We start from the raw sequence: 15243 nt of genomic DNA, 5'->3' as shown, positions 1-15243 counted from the left end.
TGCAGATGTCCGCTTTGAAGCTTACCAGCAGTACTTTCGGCACGATGTTACACCATGAGAAAAGTACTGCCGATAATCGGCAAATGTATTTACATAGTGGTCAGCTGTGATTGGCCTATTAACATGTCCTGTGATAAGCTGTGTTAAAAGGGCACAGCGATCACGGACAGCACCGGGTGCCCGCCTCTGGGGTGTGCAGGGGGAACATTCTGGGAGGATGTCATAAGACGCCCTCCCAGAACTGGACCACTGTGCTGTAGCCGTCATTTAGCTATAGCGTGGTAGTAAAGTGGGTAAATAAAAGTTGTTTTTTTTCAAATTTTTTTAACATACTGTCACCAGTGCAGTACAGCATCACGATATGACTGGTATATCAGGTATGTCAGGTATACTGACTGGTATATTAAAAAAAAATATTTTTCATTCCATTTTTTTTTACTATTTTTGTTAACATACTTTCATCAGAGTAGTTCAGTGTCACCAAAGTGAAACTGTACTACCGGTACTTTGGGAAGGAGGGGTGATCAGGGATTTTTTTTTCATTTTGATTACTGTCACAGTGATTATCAATGTAACAGCAATCATTTGAACTGTCATGAATGGATTTCCTTAAGAACAACTGTGTTGTGGACATGCTGGGATGTGATGTGTTGACATTAAACAAAATATGTGCCGCGCTACTCATTAATAGTGATAAAATTGCATTTATGATGTGTTGACATGCTGTGGCTACAGCTAATCACATGTTATCAGCTGTGTGCCTGTGTGCCAATCACAGCATTACTATAGGAATCACAGCTCCTATGAAATTCATGCATAACAGCTTTGTTGACATGCGGCCAGGGAGTGAGAATCACAATCTGCTGTGCCCTGTGGACACAGTGGTTACAGGAGCATGTGCGCATGTGCCAGGCAACATTTATTTACATTGCTGAGCCTTGTTTTGCCGCCCGTTCACAGTCCACAGTGCGGCAAGTGGTTAAAGCGGAATTCCACCCAAAATGGGAAGTTTTGCTTTAAGTAGCGGTCCCCCACTCCCTGTGAGGAGTTGGTACCTTTGGGGAGCATGTAACTGATTTAGACGTGTACCGGCTTCCACTTCCACTGCAGTGGCCTAGGTGATCGGAAGCGGAAGATGTCCTCCCCCCTCCTTGTCGTAGTCTTCTGGGACATGTGACAGGTCACAGAAGACTACAGGATCATTCACAAAGCGCAGTGCTACCCGGCTGTGAAGCCACAAGCTGTCACAGCCGGGTGCCCACATTTAGGATGCCAGCATCGGGGAGTGAGGACAGCTGGTGAATCCGGCTGCAGTGAGTACACCGCTGGATCTTGGGACAGGTGAGTGTCTGTTTTTTAAAAGTCAGCAGCTACAATTTTTGTAGGCTGAAGACAGGGATGGTAACAAAGAGCTCATCCAAATTGATATTGCCCATTCAGTAACTGCCTATAAGGTTAAAAGGTTCTCCCGCTATTCATTAAAACCATCACTGGCACCGCCAAAACAACAGCCGCCCGTCCATAAGGGGTCATGTGAGTCCCACACTGAGGTCGCCCATTAACATCCACAGCCAAACTATAGGACTTTCAATGAGTTGCTTGAACAGTAATGGTGATTGATGGACAAGAAAACATAAAGTTGGTTATTTTTCCTTGCTGTAATTTATGCATTTGCATGCAGTGCACCACTTTTGTCTGCTATGAATGGAGCTCCAGCAGAGAGAAGCCACGGCTAAATTTTATCATATCTTGTAATAAAATGCTTTTGTATTTTAATCTGGAGTTGAGTTACCTTTAAATTTCCATTAATTTTATTATTTTTCTACATTGTCCTGGGATGTTGGCAACATTTATGTGATCCCTATGATGGCCTTCCAAATGAAACTTTAGCTGAGGTGACCCAGCAGCCAACCATACTTTTCCTAATGGTGGTTTCTATTATTCTATATTGTAATTGTCTGCTGTTCTAACAAACATATCCAATGTCAAAGTGAATCGATTTTGAGATAATCACGTGGTGTAATAGTTCTATGTGCCTCACATATTCATTGGTATTTTCCATCACTCGATCAATTTGAACATAGCTGTAAAGCCCATCACTTAACCATTTCAATACCGTGCAATTTTACACCTTCCTGCCCAGGCCATTTTTCAGGTTTCAGCGCTCTCACACTTTGAATGACAATTGCGCGGTCATACAACACTGTACCCAAACTAAAATTTTATCATTTTCTTCACACAACTAGAGCTTTCTTTTGCTGGTATTTAATCACCGCTGGGGTTTTTATTTTTTGCTAAATTAACAAAAAAAGACCAAAAATTTTGAAAAAAAAAACACATTTTTCTTTGTTTCTGTTATAAAAGTTTACAAATAAATAATTGTTCTTCATAAATTTAGGCCGAGATGTATTCTGCTACATGTCTTTGGTGAAAATAACCCAAATTAGGATGTATTTTTTAGTTTGTAGGAAAGTTATAGAGTTCACAAACTATGGTATAGATCTGAATATTGATCAATCCTGAAGTACTGACAGCCAATCTAATTTCTTGAGGTCCAAGAATGTCAGAACAGTACAGATATCCCACAAATGACCCCTTTTTGCAGAGTAGACAGTCCTACGTACTTCATAAGAGGCATGGCGAGTTTTTTGAAATTGTATTTTTATGTCATAATTTTTCGGAAAATGAAAAAATTAAAAAAATTATTTTCACAATTTTTTTTTTACATACTGTCACCAGTGCAGTACAGCGTCATCATATAACTGGCATGGCGGTTAACAGGGACACTGACTGGTGACAGTATGAAAAAAATATATATATATATATATTTTTTTAATTTTTTTTAATTTTTTTATTATATTTAATTTTTTATTACATTTTTTTTTATTTTTTTAAAGATTTTTTTTCATATTTTACTATGACCAAAGTAGTACAATGTTACCATAGTAACACTGTACTACTTTGGGGAAGTGATCAGTTTTTTTTTTTTTTTTTACACAATTTGCTTATAGCAAAGAATTACTTTGCTATAAGCAAGCATTTACCTGAATGAAATCGATTCATTCAGCTTTTTTTTTTTTTTTTTTTTTTTTGTGCTTAGCTGTGATTTGGTCACAGCTAATCACATGACATGTGCATGTGATTAGCTGTGACCATTCACAGCTAGGCACTAGTATACAATGGATGGCATCATGAATGAAGCCATCCATTGTATACAACTGTCATGTGACCTGCTGTGATTGGTCACAGCAGGTCACATGGTACCAGCAACGGGAGCCGGTACTCGGATCTGTCATCGGCCGTGTCCGAGGTGCACGGCCCGTGACAGATCCCGCTGCTGCGCCGCTCTGCATTACCGCAAACGGCGCATGTGCGGGAGCACGCCAAATGGCGTGCACCCGGAATGAAGAGGCACATCTGAAGCCGCCAAACAGCCATTGGCCGGGCGGCTAATGGTTAAATCTTGGTTAAAGCGTAACTTCACTCAAAAGGGGAAGTTCAGTTTTTCCATTTCCTCCCTCATTTGTGGACACTTTTTTTTTTTTTTAATGGGGAGCGGGTACCTAGTTTTGATAGGTACCCAATCCCTCTTCTGCTCAGATCATCTAGGCAATGCGAGTGGAAGTTTGGCTCCCCTTCTCTTTGCCTGCAGCATTCTGGGATTCATCACAGGTCCCAGAAGGCTATAAGACCATTCACAAAGAGCAGCATGGCTCACACATGCCCAGTGGGAAGCCAGCTGTGAACAGACAGTTTCCCACAGTAAATATGCCAGGTCTGGGGACCCAAAGACTTCTGAAGAACTGGCCTGGGTGAGGATGGCGCTGGATCCCTGGACAGGTAAGTGTTCTCTTATTAAAAGTCAGCAGCTAGAGTATTTGTAGCTGCTGACTTTTATTTATTTTTTTTTAATTGTTTAAACACGTTATTCAGGCATCATAGACCATACCATTAGGAAACCCCTTCTGAGAATTTCCATGCAGCCACCTTTGCAGTGTAGATAGGAAATGGTTGCAAAGAGGTTGCATGAGATCAGCAGCACTGGGATATGACAAAGGATGAAAAGGTAAAAACAAGTTTTTCATAAAAAAAAAAAAACATGACCTTTGCTTATAATACGCAGTGGATTAGAAAACTATAAATCTTTCAGGTAGAGTTCACCATCTTCTAGGAAGTTAGAATAAACTGATTCAGGAATATGATATAAACTAACTGAAGTAGCAGTAGACGCTTGGATGGAATGAACTTTAAGACTGGTTAAACCGCCTATTAAATTCCACTTCTTGAATTAAAATGTGTCCTTTCCTGCAGAAATAAACACAGCATGATTCGGCCAGTCTAGGATACAAAACACTGGGCATGTAAATAAATTCAAGCTGGTACCTGTAATCCAGCCTCAGATGCCCTTTCACTGTCCGGAAACAAACACGCGCAGTAAACCGTAACATGCCAATGAGCCAAGTCAGCACTTTTCTGAAAGGGTGCCAGGCACTCACTGAGCTCGGATTCAACACCAAATGGATTCCACCTCCTTTCATAACACTTAACATATTGACGTGTTACCAGCGTCTAGAACAAGGCAGTGTGTTATTTCCTTTCTACAGGCATTCTGAAGCACCATGCATACTCTATTAACGTGTTCAAAATAGAGCCATAGTCGCAAGATAAACTGTCAAATATCTTGGCTATGAGAAGAGCTCTATATCAAAATTTAAATAGCACTTCTGTTAAAATATTTTCTTTAATGGCAGTTTCAAAAAGCTGTTTCGTATTTATTTTCTGGCAATTGAGATCAATAATTAACATAGCAGGTCCGCAGAGCCTAAAGCTACTGTAGAAGAGCAGGGATATATGGAACACTTGCACTGTGGCCCACAGGCATGTGACCATGATGCCTGGACCTCGTGGAATGTTTATTGATGTACAACGCCCATGGCAGAGCCAAGCTGGAGAGGCTTCAGCTTACCTCTGTGGAATTGTTAATTTTGCTGGCCAGAATGCAGTTGAATCTTGCTCTTTAGCAACTGGGCAGTGGAGGAAGCAAAATCTCACTGGCCCGGCTAATGAAGGAGCAGTTACACAGACTGGCAGGAATTCTCTTTGTGGCCCTGATGCTTATGAATTGTCCCCAACGCCATATTGCTCATGTGAAATGGCCCTTACAGGTCTTGTCCCTTCTCAACCTGTGAATGGACAGTGATGAAGAAGCTGCAGATTTATAAGTTCCTCTCTCTGTTACACTGCTTTATCGTCCAATCAGTATGCTCCTTGTTAGTACGTGAGCACTGCAGAACAGACTCCCTTCCCTGGAGTCTGAACTTTGCTATATAGGGATTGCAAGTGGCTGATACCACATCAAATGAAAAGTATTTACACTGCTTGCATCAAATCAAATCAAAATACATTTAAAGTGATTGTAAACCTAAACATTCTTATTAACAAACATGTTATACTTACGTGCTCTGTGCAATGGTTTTACACAGAGCAGCCCCGATTCTCCTTTTCTCAGCTCCCTTGCTGGTAGTCTTGGCTTCTTTGTGGCATGCCTGCAGGTTCGATCCCAGTCCTCGCTCTGTGTGTCCATTGATACACAGAGTGTGGCTTGGCCCCATCTCCCACTCTCTCTGCTCACTGGCTGTGATTGACAGCAGCAGCAGCCAATGGCTTCCGCTGCTAGTCCTCTGTCCAATGAGGAGAGAGAGAGCCAAGAGCCACTGCTCTCAGGCACAGTGCTGAATCGAGATCGAGATCAGGTATTTGGGGGGGAACCAATCACAGAAGATTTTTTTACCTTAATGCAGAGAATGAATTAAGGTAAAAAAAAACCCTTCTGCCTTGAGAACCACTGTAATGATGTATTAACGAATACAGAGGTGCATTCATTTGTTTCTCAGCTCTAATGTGTAAAAGTCATACACATTTGTGGGTGTATGGCACCAGCTACATGTTCTAATAACAAGAGTGGGAGATTACAAATAATGTAGAGTAGAGTAACTAGCCTTAAGGATTTAACAGATTTAGGACCTGTGTTGATGGGTTTTTGGTTGCGTCAAATGGGCTCTGCATTTCCAAACAAGTCTATGGGAATGCAAAACCCGCTTGAAGCAGGTCAACTGAAGGTCAGAAGGAGGTCAACTGGAGATCAAAAGGTCAATGGATTCTGAATCATCTCAAAAGCATCTCAGACTGATGTCAGACTGATGACGACAGAAGCCCAAAGGCCGATCCTTTCAGGTGGCTCTCCTCTGCTTCAAAAACAGCAAGGGACTTGTGAGCAAATCCCTGCTGAACCAATGTCACTTTTGTGGTATCCGCGTCTGTTCATTTTTTTCCTTCATTCCTTGTAACCAACAGCAAACACACCTACGCTAGTTCTATAGGCAAGCAGATTTGAACAAACCTCCATCAGTTTACATTCTTTTACCTCTGATCTGTTATATTTATAGTAGACCCTAAAAAACAGAAAATGACACAAACCATTTCCTTTTTTTATGTATACAAAGAGGTAACTGGATGAAAAAAGGACACACATTCGTTTACACCTGCCTGCCCAAAGACTTACATTGAGCTTCTGATCAGATCTGCATGAAAAATTGGCAGATCTGATCAGATCAGCCAATTGTATATAAAAACCCTAATATAATTGTTATTGCTTTAGGCAAACTAATAAAATGGAACATGGGAGCTCTGCATGTGGATTCCACTTGGGAAATATAATTTAGGCTTTGGTGTCTGTAAAGGAAGAAAAAAATGAAAAATGAAAACAAGATTCAATATTTTACATATCTGGATGTCTGCTTTACTTTGTTGTACCTTTATTTCTTTTTTATAGCTTTTATAAACCAGCTCTTAAATCAAGTGACTAATTTAGGGTATACTGCAAAGATAAGTGTGCTTGAGTGGCATTTAGATATTATTTTTTTTTTAATATAATTTTACTATATGTAAAAGGTTTTTTTAATTAACATTTTGAATATCTCCATTCAAATCCAATTGTAAATTCTAACGAACTGGGCTCTCTGACTCATTCCTCTTGTATCGAATTGTATTGTAATTGTGTTGTCTGCATTCATTTTGTAAAGTCCTGCGCAAACTGTTGCTGCTATAGAAATCTTGAATAATCAAATGACGGCCAGGTGAACACTTTGTCCCTCTGGGAGGGCGTCATATGACGTCCTTCCTGTATCGCACATTGCGCGTGCCCACAGGGCCGCGCTGTAGCGAGATCTGTCACCGGCCCTGTACCTCAGACCGATGACAGATCTGTGTACCAGCCCCGTTGCCAGTACCATGTGACCTGCTGTAACCAATCACAGCAGGTCACACGACAGTTGTATACAATGGATGGCTTCCTTTCATGCCGTTTATTGTATACAACTATGTCTAGCTATGAATGGTCACACGATCACATGCACAGGCTGGGCCAATCACCGCCCATCTGTGTCATGTGATTAGCCATGGCCAATCACAGCTAATCACAACAAAAAAACCTGAATGAATCAATTTCATTCAGTTAAATGCTTGCCTATAGCAAAGAAATTCTTTGCTATAAGCAATCAAATTGTGTCAAAAAATAAAAAAAATACTGTTCACTTCCCCAAAGTAGTACAATGTTACTATGGTAACATTATACTACTTTGGTCATAGTGTAATATGAAAAAGAATCTTAAAAAAAGAGAAAAAAATTTAATAAAAAATTGAAAAAAAATAGAAAAAAATAATATTTTTTTTTTTTCGTACTGTCACCAGTCAGTGTCCCTGATCACCGGCACACCAGTTATATGATGACGCTGTACTGCACTGCTGACAGTATGTAAAAAAAATTGAGAAAATAATTTTTTTAATTTCTTCATTTTCCAAAACATTATGATAAAAAAAATTACAAAAAACTCATACCTGTTATGAAATACGTCAGACTGTCTACTTTGCAAAAAGGGGTCATTTGGGGGATATCTGTACTGTTCTGACATTTTTGGGCCTCAAGAAATTAGATTGGCTGTCAGTACTTCATGATTGATCAATTTTCAGATATATCCCATAGTTTGTGAACTCTATAACTTTCCTACAGACTAAATAATAAATGCTGATTTGGGTTTTTTTCACCAAAGAAATTTAGCAGACTGCATCTTGGTCTAAATTTATGAAGAACAATTATTTATTTGCAAACTTTTATAGCAGAAACAAAGAAAAATATGTTTGTTTGTTTTTTAAATTTCAGTCTTTTTTTGTTAATTTAGCAAAAAATAAAAACCCCAGTGGTGATTAAATACCACCAAAAGAAAGCTCTAGTTGTGTGAACAAAATGATAAAATGTTAGTCTGGGTACAGTGTTGCATGACTGCGCAATTGTCATTCAAAGTGTGAGAGCGCTGAAACCTGAAAATTGGCCTGGGCAGGAAGGGGGTAAAAGTGCCCGGTATGGAAGTGGTTAAAGTCTAATACATTCTTTATCTTAAATTAAAAGAAAAAATCAGGATATTTAGGGCTTGTTCACATTTGTCTTTGTCTATGCACTAAAACATAATTTATACTGGATGAAAATGCATTTCAAGAACATATTCTATTTTTTCCAGTGGTTGGTTCACAAATGTGTTGCAGGTTAGTGTGTTATTAAACTCGTTCTATCACACTCATGCATTGGTGTGAATGGGTTTTATAGCCCTATTCTAATTTTAATAAATTCTATCCCAACTGTGTTTTCTGGAACCCTCATTTTGGCATATGATAGGGTTGTAGAAGGTCCTGTCCTCCTGGTTGGCTTATAATATTCCTTTTATCTCTCACTCAGTATTCAATTTTATTTCGTCCTTGGCGCTGTTCATTACCATTGTAATGGCAATTTTCAGCATAAACTTTTCTATGCCTTCGTGTCCCCAGCCAAGTTCATCCTCTTCTGAACATCAAGCTTAAAACATTAAACTAGCTGAGATCCCAGTTTCCCATACATCCGGTGAATGACAGATTTTCATGGATTGCATGGCTCCCCACAGACTGCACAAATCTGTTTACAAAGTAGAAATCCTGATGCTGGGAAAATAATTTGAAGTTTACAGAATTTGCCAGATTGTTTTTGTTGTATAAACCTATTATTTATACTGTACATTGTATAGATTATGCTGTTTCAGATTAGTGTGCTATTTATTATTTACACATTACAAAGCAGTGATGTTTTACATGTTAGTATTAGAATAACTCTTACTTACTCTTGTAATAAATTCTGTAGAGGCTCCAAATTCAAAAAGGAATTTCACTATATCATTGTGACCTTGTTGGGCAGAAAAAAACAAGGCAGTAGCACCACTCTGAAAAAGAAAGCCAAGATAACAGATTTGGAGGTTGGTGATAACTGTTTGCCTTCATCCTTTAGGTTTCATTGCCAAAACTTCATTGAACAAGCTGAGGTTAGAAGCTGATTGGTTTCTATGCAGAAGGGAGTCTGATTTTGGACTCTCCAGCTTTAGTAAATAAACCCCTATGTCTCAGCATGTTCCCTGGAGGAGGATACATGCAGTGCGATCAGCACCTCTAGAAGCATAGTACCTCTCTGGGCCGTATTAAAGGCAAGGCACCTTCCAGGGGCATGTTACCATCTTGAGGCCCTGCTTTGATCATTCCTCCAAGGTTGTATGCTTTGAAATAGGAAGCTGAGCAGATCAAATAACCTGATTTCAGAAGGTAAGTGTTTGGTACTTTAACTTTTTTGGGGGGAAATGTTTTAATGCATGCATCAAGAGTTTCTCTACCAAACCTTTTCTGAATTCTGGTCTCTTGACTTCCACGGAGTAAAACAAAATTCCCATGTTGAAAAAATAACAATTTATAATTTCATTAATAAACTTACTGTTGAGTTGGGACTGTATAAAACCAAAACATTTAAAGCACTAGCACCTCATCAACACAGGAAAGTGTGCCAGTACTAATTCCCAATAAAATGCTTACAGTGCAGCAAAATGTGTACAAATGTCATTGGTATAGATGGCAGATAAATCAATGGGTAAAATCTGTTTAAAATAATTTAAAGTGTTACTAAACCCAGGACCCTGCATTTACTCTCTCTGGTCTCCCACAGTACACACTACATGGAAGTGCTATTATTTTAGTAAATATAAACTGCGAAATACCTATTCTCATCAGCAGTTACAGCAGTCTTGTGACTTCTATCAGTGTTCAGCAGAGCACTGGTTAAATCTTGTGGGAGTTGTTTCATTTCTGCTCTAGGAGGATGCAGAACCCCTGACCTCTGTCTGGACAGTACAGATTGGCCCTGTGCTGTTCACATGCACTCTCCCAAGAAAAAATAAACCCTCTCTAGCAATACACACCAAACTGAGCATGTGCAGAGTGTCTCCACACAATATGTCTTATCAGGAGATAAGAGGGAGGCACTGGAAGAAGGGGAGGATCAGAGAAGTCAGAATCAAACAGCATTTTTACACAATGCAGAGGATTAACCCCTTAAGTTCCACAGTGAGTATATCAAGCATGATTTACTGAATATACAGACTGATGTTACTGTTGTGGGTTTAGTAACACTTTAAAGACCCATCAAAGTTTGGTAATAAAACAATGAACTCAAGGTACAGCAAAATAGAAAATATTAAATGTTTTATGAGTGACATACATTCAAGTTAAAGCAAAATGGAAAATGATAAATGTTTTATGAATGGCATGGGTTTTATTTCAGCTTAGTAGATATGTCAGTACAAAAATTATGTCATGTAAAAAATTAAGGACTTGTTCAAATGTATTTTTATATCTGAAGAGCAATCAGCATTTGGATTGCTTTTCAGAGAGTATTTGACAGGTAGTGAGGCGACATATTGCCTCCTCACTGCCTGCTTAAACCCCGCACTAGCACAGCACAGGGACTTGTTCGATGGGGTTACAATTTCTGCGAAAATAAAATTTTATATTTTTGGGGATGGTAGGCTAGACAGGGCCCCGTGATTTCTAACAGCAGCCCTGGTTACAGCTCTGCAATCAACAGGGAATGTGACCTTTGCATTCACAATTACAAATGACATCATGCACAGCCCTTAAAGCTAAACTCCAGGTTGACCTCTAAATACACAGTGAAGGTGCATATATGGGGTCTGTTTTACCTGCCAAAAGATAGTATTTCTCTGCACCCGTCCTTATAGTTTACACAGCCATGTTAAAGCACAAATCCAGGTTGCTGACCTGACATTTTTGTACTGAGTTTAAGCCATACAGAGCATCTCTCTGACCTCAGCTGTATTCAGACAATCAATGAGCATCAGCACACTGATAAGGTTCTCCTTGTGCTCACTCTTCTCTCTCCTCCTCTCAGCATGATCCTTGTTATCACATGTGCTTAGAAGGGGTTGATGCTAAGTCATAAATGTAGTTACTTACAGTAGTTGCATTTAAACATACATTTATTGATTTATAATAAATAACTGCATTCATTGTTGTTTTATATTTGCCTGTTCAGTTTTGAGAACAAATTTTAGCATAGAGCATAGATACCTCTTTCTGGAGATTTATGTCAGCCCCATGTAATACCAGTTCCCGTACACACTGGGTATGTCCTCCATAGGATGCCACCATCAATGCTGTAGTTCCAGCCTGCCAAAACAAAGATTTCTGATGTGAGAATAAAGCATGGTGACTGCATTAAAGAACTGAATACATTTTGTCTTTTAGAAAAAAAAAAAATAACTCTACAAGGGTATACATGAATGAGACTGTAGCAAAATGATAATAAGACCTTTTAGGCCCCATGTACACGGGACACTTCTGAATGATGGAAACTGACTGCTGGAAAACGTAGGTTAAAAAACGTCTGTTTACCTAGTTTGAATACTGCGTTTATGCGCTTTTATGCGAGTTTGCGCTTAGAAGCGTTTTTTTTAAGATAAGCACAGGAGAACCTTCCAAATTCCCAGAATGCACTGGAAAGTGGTAAATTATTAACTATTTCAGACTGTTTCAGAGAATTACAGAAAGTAGAAGCAGAGACAGTAGTATGTGTTGAGATTAGCTTAGATGTGAGTTACTCATTAACATTTCTTTTGTTTCCAAGGGTGGGAAAGGTGTCTGGTGGAATGAGTCATTAAGGCCACCTGGCAGGGGTCTTCATGAGGAATTTGAGGTGTGAATGGTCATTAACATATCTTTTGTTTCCAAGGGTGGGAGAGGTCTGAGGCGTGATTCGGTCATTAGTGTGACAAGCTTGATAGGAACATTCTGTGTTCAGTGTTTTGTCCATTTGAGTACCTTGAAAATGATTTGCATGCATTTTTCATGATGAAAAAAGGATCTGGACAGCATCTGGAAACGGAACCGTTAAAAAACGCTTCTAAATGCAAACGCTTACAAATGCGGTTAGCTGTGTTTACAAGCATTTTGCGTTTGAAACGCTGATAAAATCTACTGCTGAATGCAAGTTTTTGGTGCATTGAAAAAAACAACTGTAAACTCAACTGCCTGTAAATGATGCTATGTACATGGACACATAGGAAAACCTTATGGTGAGTTCAGGGGCTGCTAAAAAAAAACGCTGAACAACTCCTAAATGTGAGTTCATCAGCAGCAGTGTACATCAGCCCTTAGTATGCAAAAAAAAAATCATCTTCATTTTGCCACTAAAAGGTTTATACTAAAATAACACAATAATTTGATGACGTTGTCTGAGCTCTGTGTATATAAATTCTATCTGCATCGCTGCCTAAATGTTGTTTTCTCTTGACCCACAGGAATGTGTTTTTCTTAGTAGACTGTGTCCCTTTTGAATTAAACCTCATCCCAGGCACATGTGCTGCAGAGATCATTAGACTTATCTACAGAGCCATCAGTATCAGGCACTCAGGAACCTATGTAGCTTTCTATGACCTTTCTTGGCACAAATACTTTTATTTGGATATACAGTCTTCCTCAACAGCACAAAGGAGATAAATCTAGTCTATGTTCACCAAATGCCCTTACAAACTAAGATATTACCATTTCAAAGTAGAAGCAACATCATTACTGTGCTGTATATCATAGCACACATGCATTGTTGTTTGTTTGCCTTTAAATAAATTTTTCCCTACCTCACTCCGTAGATAGGGGATGCTCTATGTAATTATTTCCACCCTTCTTCTTCATGCTTTAGCCTCCATTTACCACACATATTGTATTCTGCTGGAGCTACTGTAGACATACTATGATTTTTTATTTTACTTATCTGAGGTTCATCTGTGAATATCTGCACACGTTTTCAATTAAAGCTTTCTATGATCTGCAAGACGTCATTTGGATCACGCCACTGTCTGCTGATTCTACTGAGACTATAAGTTACAGATATTTTGCCACAACTGGATCAGTTATAGAGATCACACTTTAGTGCTTAGATTGGAGATGCAGAACTTTATACATAGCCTGTTTAGAAAGCAGAGTTGTGGAAGGGATCCCATATGTTCCACCCACAACAGGCTGTCTGTAGAAAACTACAGGAGGGTCGGAGACAAGACAAGTCACACTGCACAAGGAGACAAGACCAGTCACACTGCACAAGGAGACAGAGTAGCAGTGACTGGTCTTTATTACAGGAAATTCTTGCTCAAAGGAAATATTTAGACAAGATCTTGGACTTCAGCTTTACCTACTTAGTCCCTTTAGTACAATTGCCACATTTCAATATACTATAGTTAGAGATGAGCGAATTTCTCAAAAATTCGATTCGGCTGATTCGGCGAATTCCAGTGTGAAATTCGATTCGATGCGAATTTCTTCGCTACGAAGATGACTTATAAAAAGGGTTTCTAGGCTTCAGAGAGCCTTTAAATTAGTGCAGAACACTGTACCTTTAATTTAAATGCCCTTGGAGATGAGGAAAGAGAAGGAGAAGGAGAAGGATGAGAAGAAGGAGAAGGATGAGAAGAAGGAGAAGGAGAAGGATGAGAAGAAGGAGAAGGATGAGAAGAAGGAGAAGGAGAAGGATGAGAAGAAGGAGAAGGAGAAGGAGAAGAAGGATGAGAAGAAGGAGAAGGAGAAGGATGAGAAGAAGGAGAAGGATGAGAAGAAAGAGAAGGATGAGAAGGAGAAGGATGAGAAGAAGGAGAAGGAGAAGGATGAGAAGAAGGAGAAGGAGAAGGATGAGAAGAAGGAGAAGAAGGAGAAGGATGAGAAGAAGGATGAGAAGAAGGAGAAGGATGAGAAGAAGGAGAAGGATGAGAAGAAGGATGAGAAGAAGGATGAGAAGAAGGAGAAGGATGAGAAGAAGGAGAAGGAGAAGGATGAGAAGGAGAAGGATGAGAAGAAGGAGAAGGATGAGAAGAAGGAGAAGGAGAAGGATGAGAAGAAGGAGAAGGAGAAGGATGAGAAGAAGGAGAAGGATGAGAAGAAGGATGAGAAGAAGGAGAAGGATGAGAAGAAGGAGAAGGATGAGAAGAAGGAGAAGGATGAGAAGAAGGATGAGAAGAAGGAGAAGGATGAGAAGGAGAAGGATGAGAAGACGGAGAAGGAGAAGGAGAAGCAGAAGGAGAAGGATGAGAAGAAGGAAAAGGAGAAGGATGAGAAGATGGAGAAGGAGAAGGATGAGAAGATGGAGAAGGAGAAGGATGAGAAGAAGGAGAAGGAGAAGGATGAGAAGAAGGAGAAGGATGAGAAGAAGGATGAGAACAAGGAGAAGGAGAAGGATGAGAAGAAGGAGAAGGAGAAGGATGAGAAGAAGGAGAAGGAGAAGGATGAGGAGAAGGAGAAGGATGAGAAGAAGGAGAAGGATGAGAAGAAGGAGAAGGATGAGAAGAAGGAGAAGGAGAAGGATGAGGAGAAGGAGAAGGATGAGAAGAAGGAGAAGGATGAGAAGAAGGAGAAGGAGAAGGATGAGAAGAAGGAGAAGGATGAGAAGAGGGAGAAGGAGAAGGATGAGAAGATGGAGAAGGAGAAGGATGAGAAGAAGGAGAAGGAGAAGGATGAGAAGAAGGAGAAGGAGAAGGATGAGAAGAAGGAGAAGGATGAGGAGAAGGATGAGAAGAAGGAGAAGGATGAGAAGAAGGAGAAGGATGAGAAGAAGGAGAAGGATGAGAAGAAGGAAAAGGAGAAGGATGAGAAGATGGAGAAGGAGAAGGATGAGAAGATGGAGAAGGAGAAGGATGAGAAGAAGGAGAAGGAGAAGGATGAGAAGAAGGAGAAGGATGAGAAGAAGGATGAGAAGAGGGAGAAGGAGAAGGATGAGAAGAAGGAGAAGGAGAAGGATGAGAAGAAGGAGAAGGAGAAGGATGAGGAGAAGGAGAAGGA

At 39.8% G+C, this 15243-nt stretch overlaps 1 protein-coding gene across 1 annotated transcript in view; it reads right to left on the bottom strand.

Annotated features, from left to right (window-relative positions):
- The window catches only part of ANKRD29 (ankyrin repeat domain 29), a 95643-nt gene that overhangs the window by 38990 nt on the left and 41410 nt on the right, over positions 1-15243 (bottom strand). The window contains exons 4-5 of the mRNA XM_089675735.1: positions 11491-11589; positions 9204-9302 (exon numbers count right to left, since the gene is read on the bottom strand). Of these exons, the coding sequence (XP_089531861.1) occupies positions 9204-9302; positions 11491-11589 (198 nt within the window). The remainder of the gene's footprint in view (positions 1-9203; positions 9303-11490; positions 11590-15243) is intronic.

The sequence above is a fragment of the Staurois parvus genome, unplaced genomic scaffold (assembly GCF_062004578.1).
Source record: "Staurois parvus isolate SC_StPar_1 unplaced genomic scaffold, SC_StPar_1.0 ptg000157l, whole genome shotgun sequence".
Lineage (NCBI taxonomy): Eukaryota > Metazoa > Chordata > Amphibia > Anura > Ranidae > Staurois > Staurois parvus.
The sequence above is the reverse complement of the archived record's forward strand: the minus strand, read 5'-3'. Positions and strand labels throughout refer to the sequence as shown.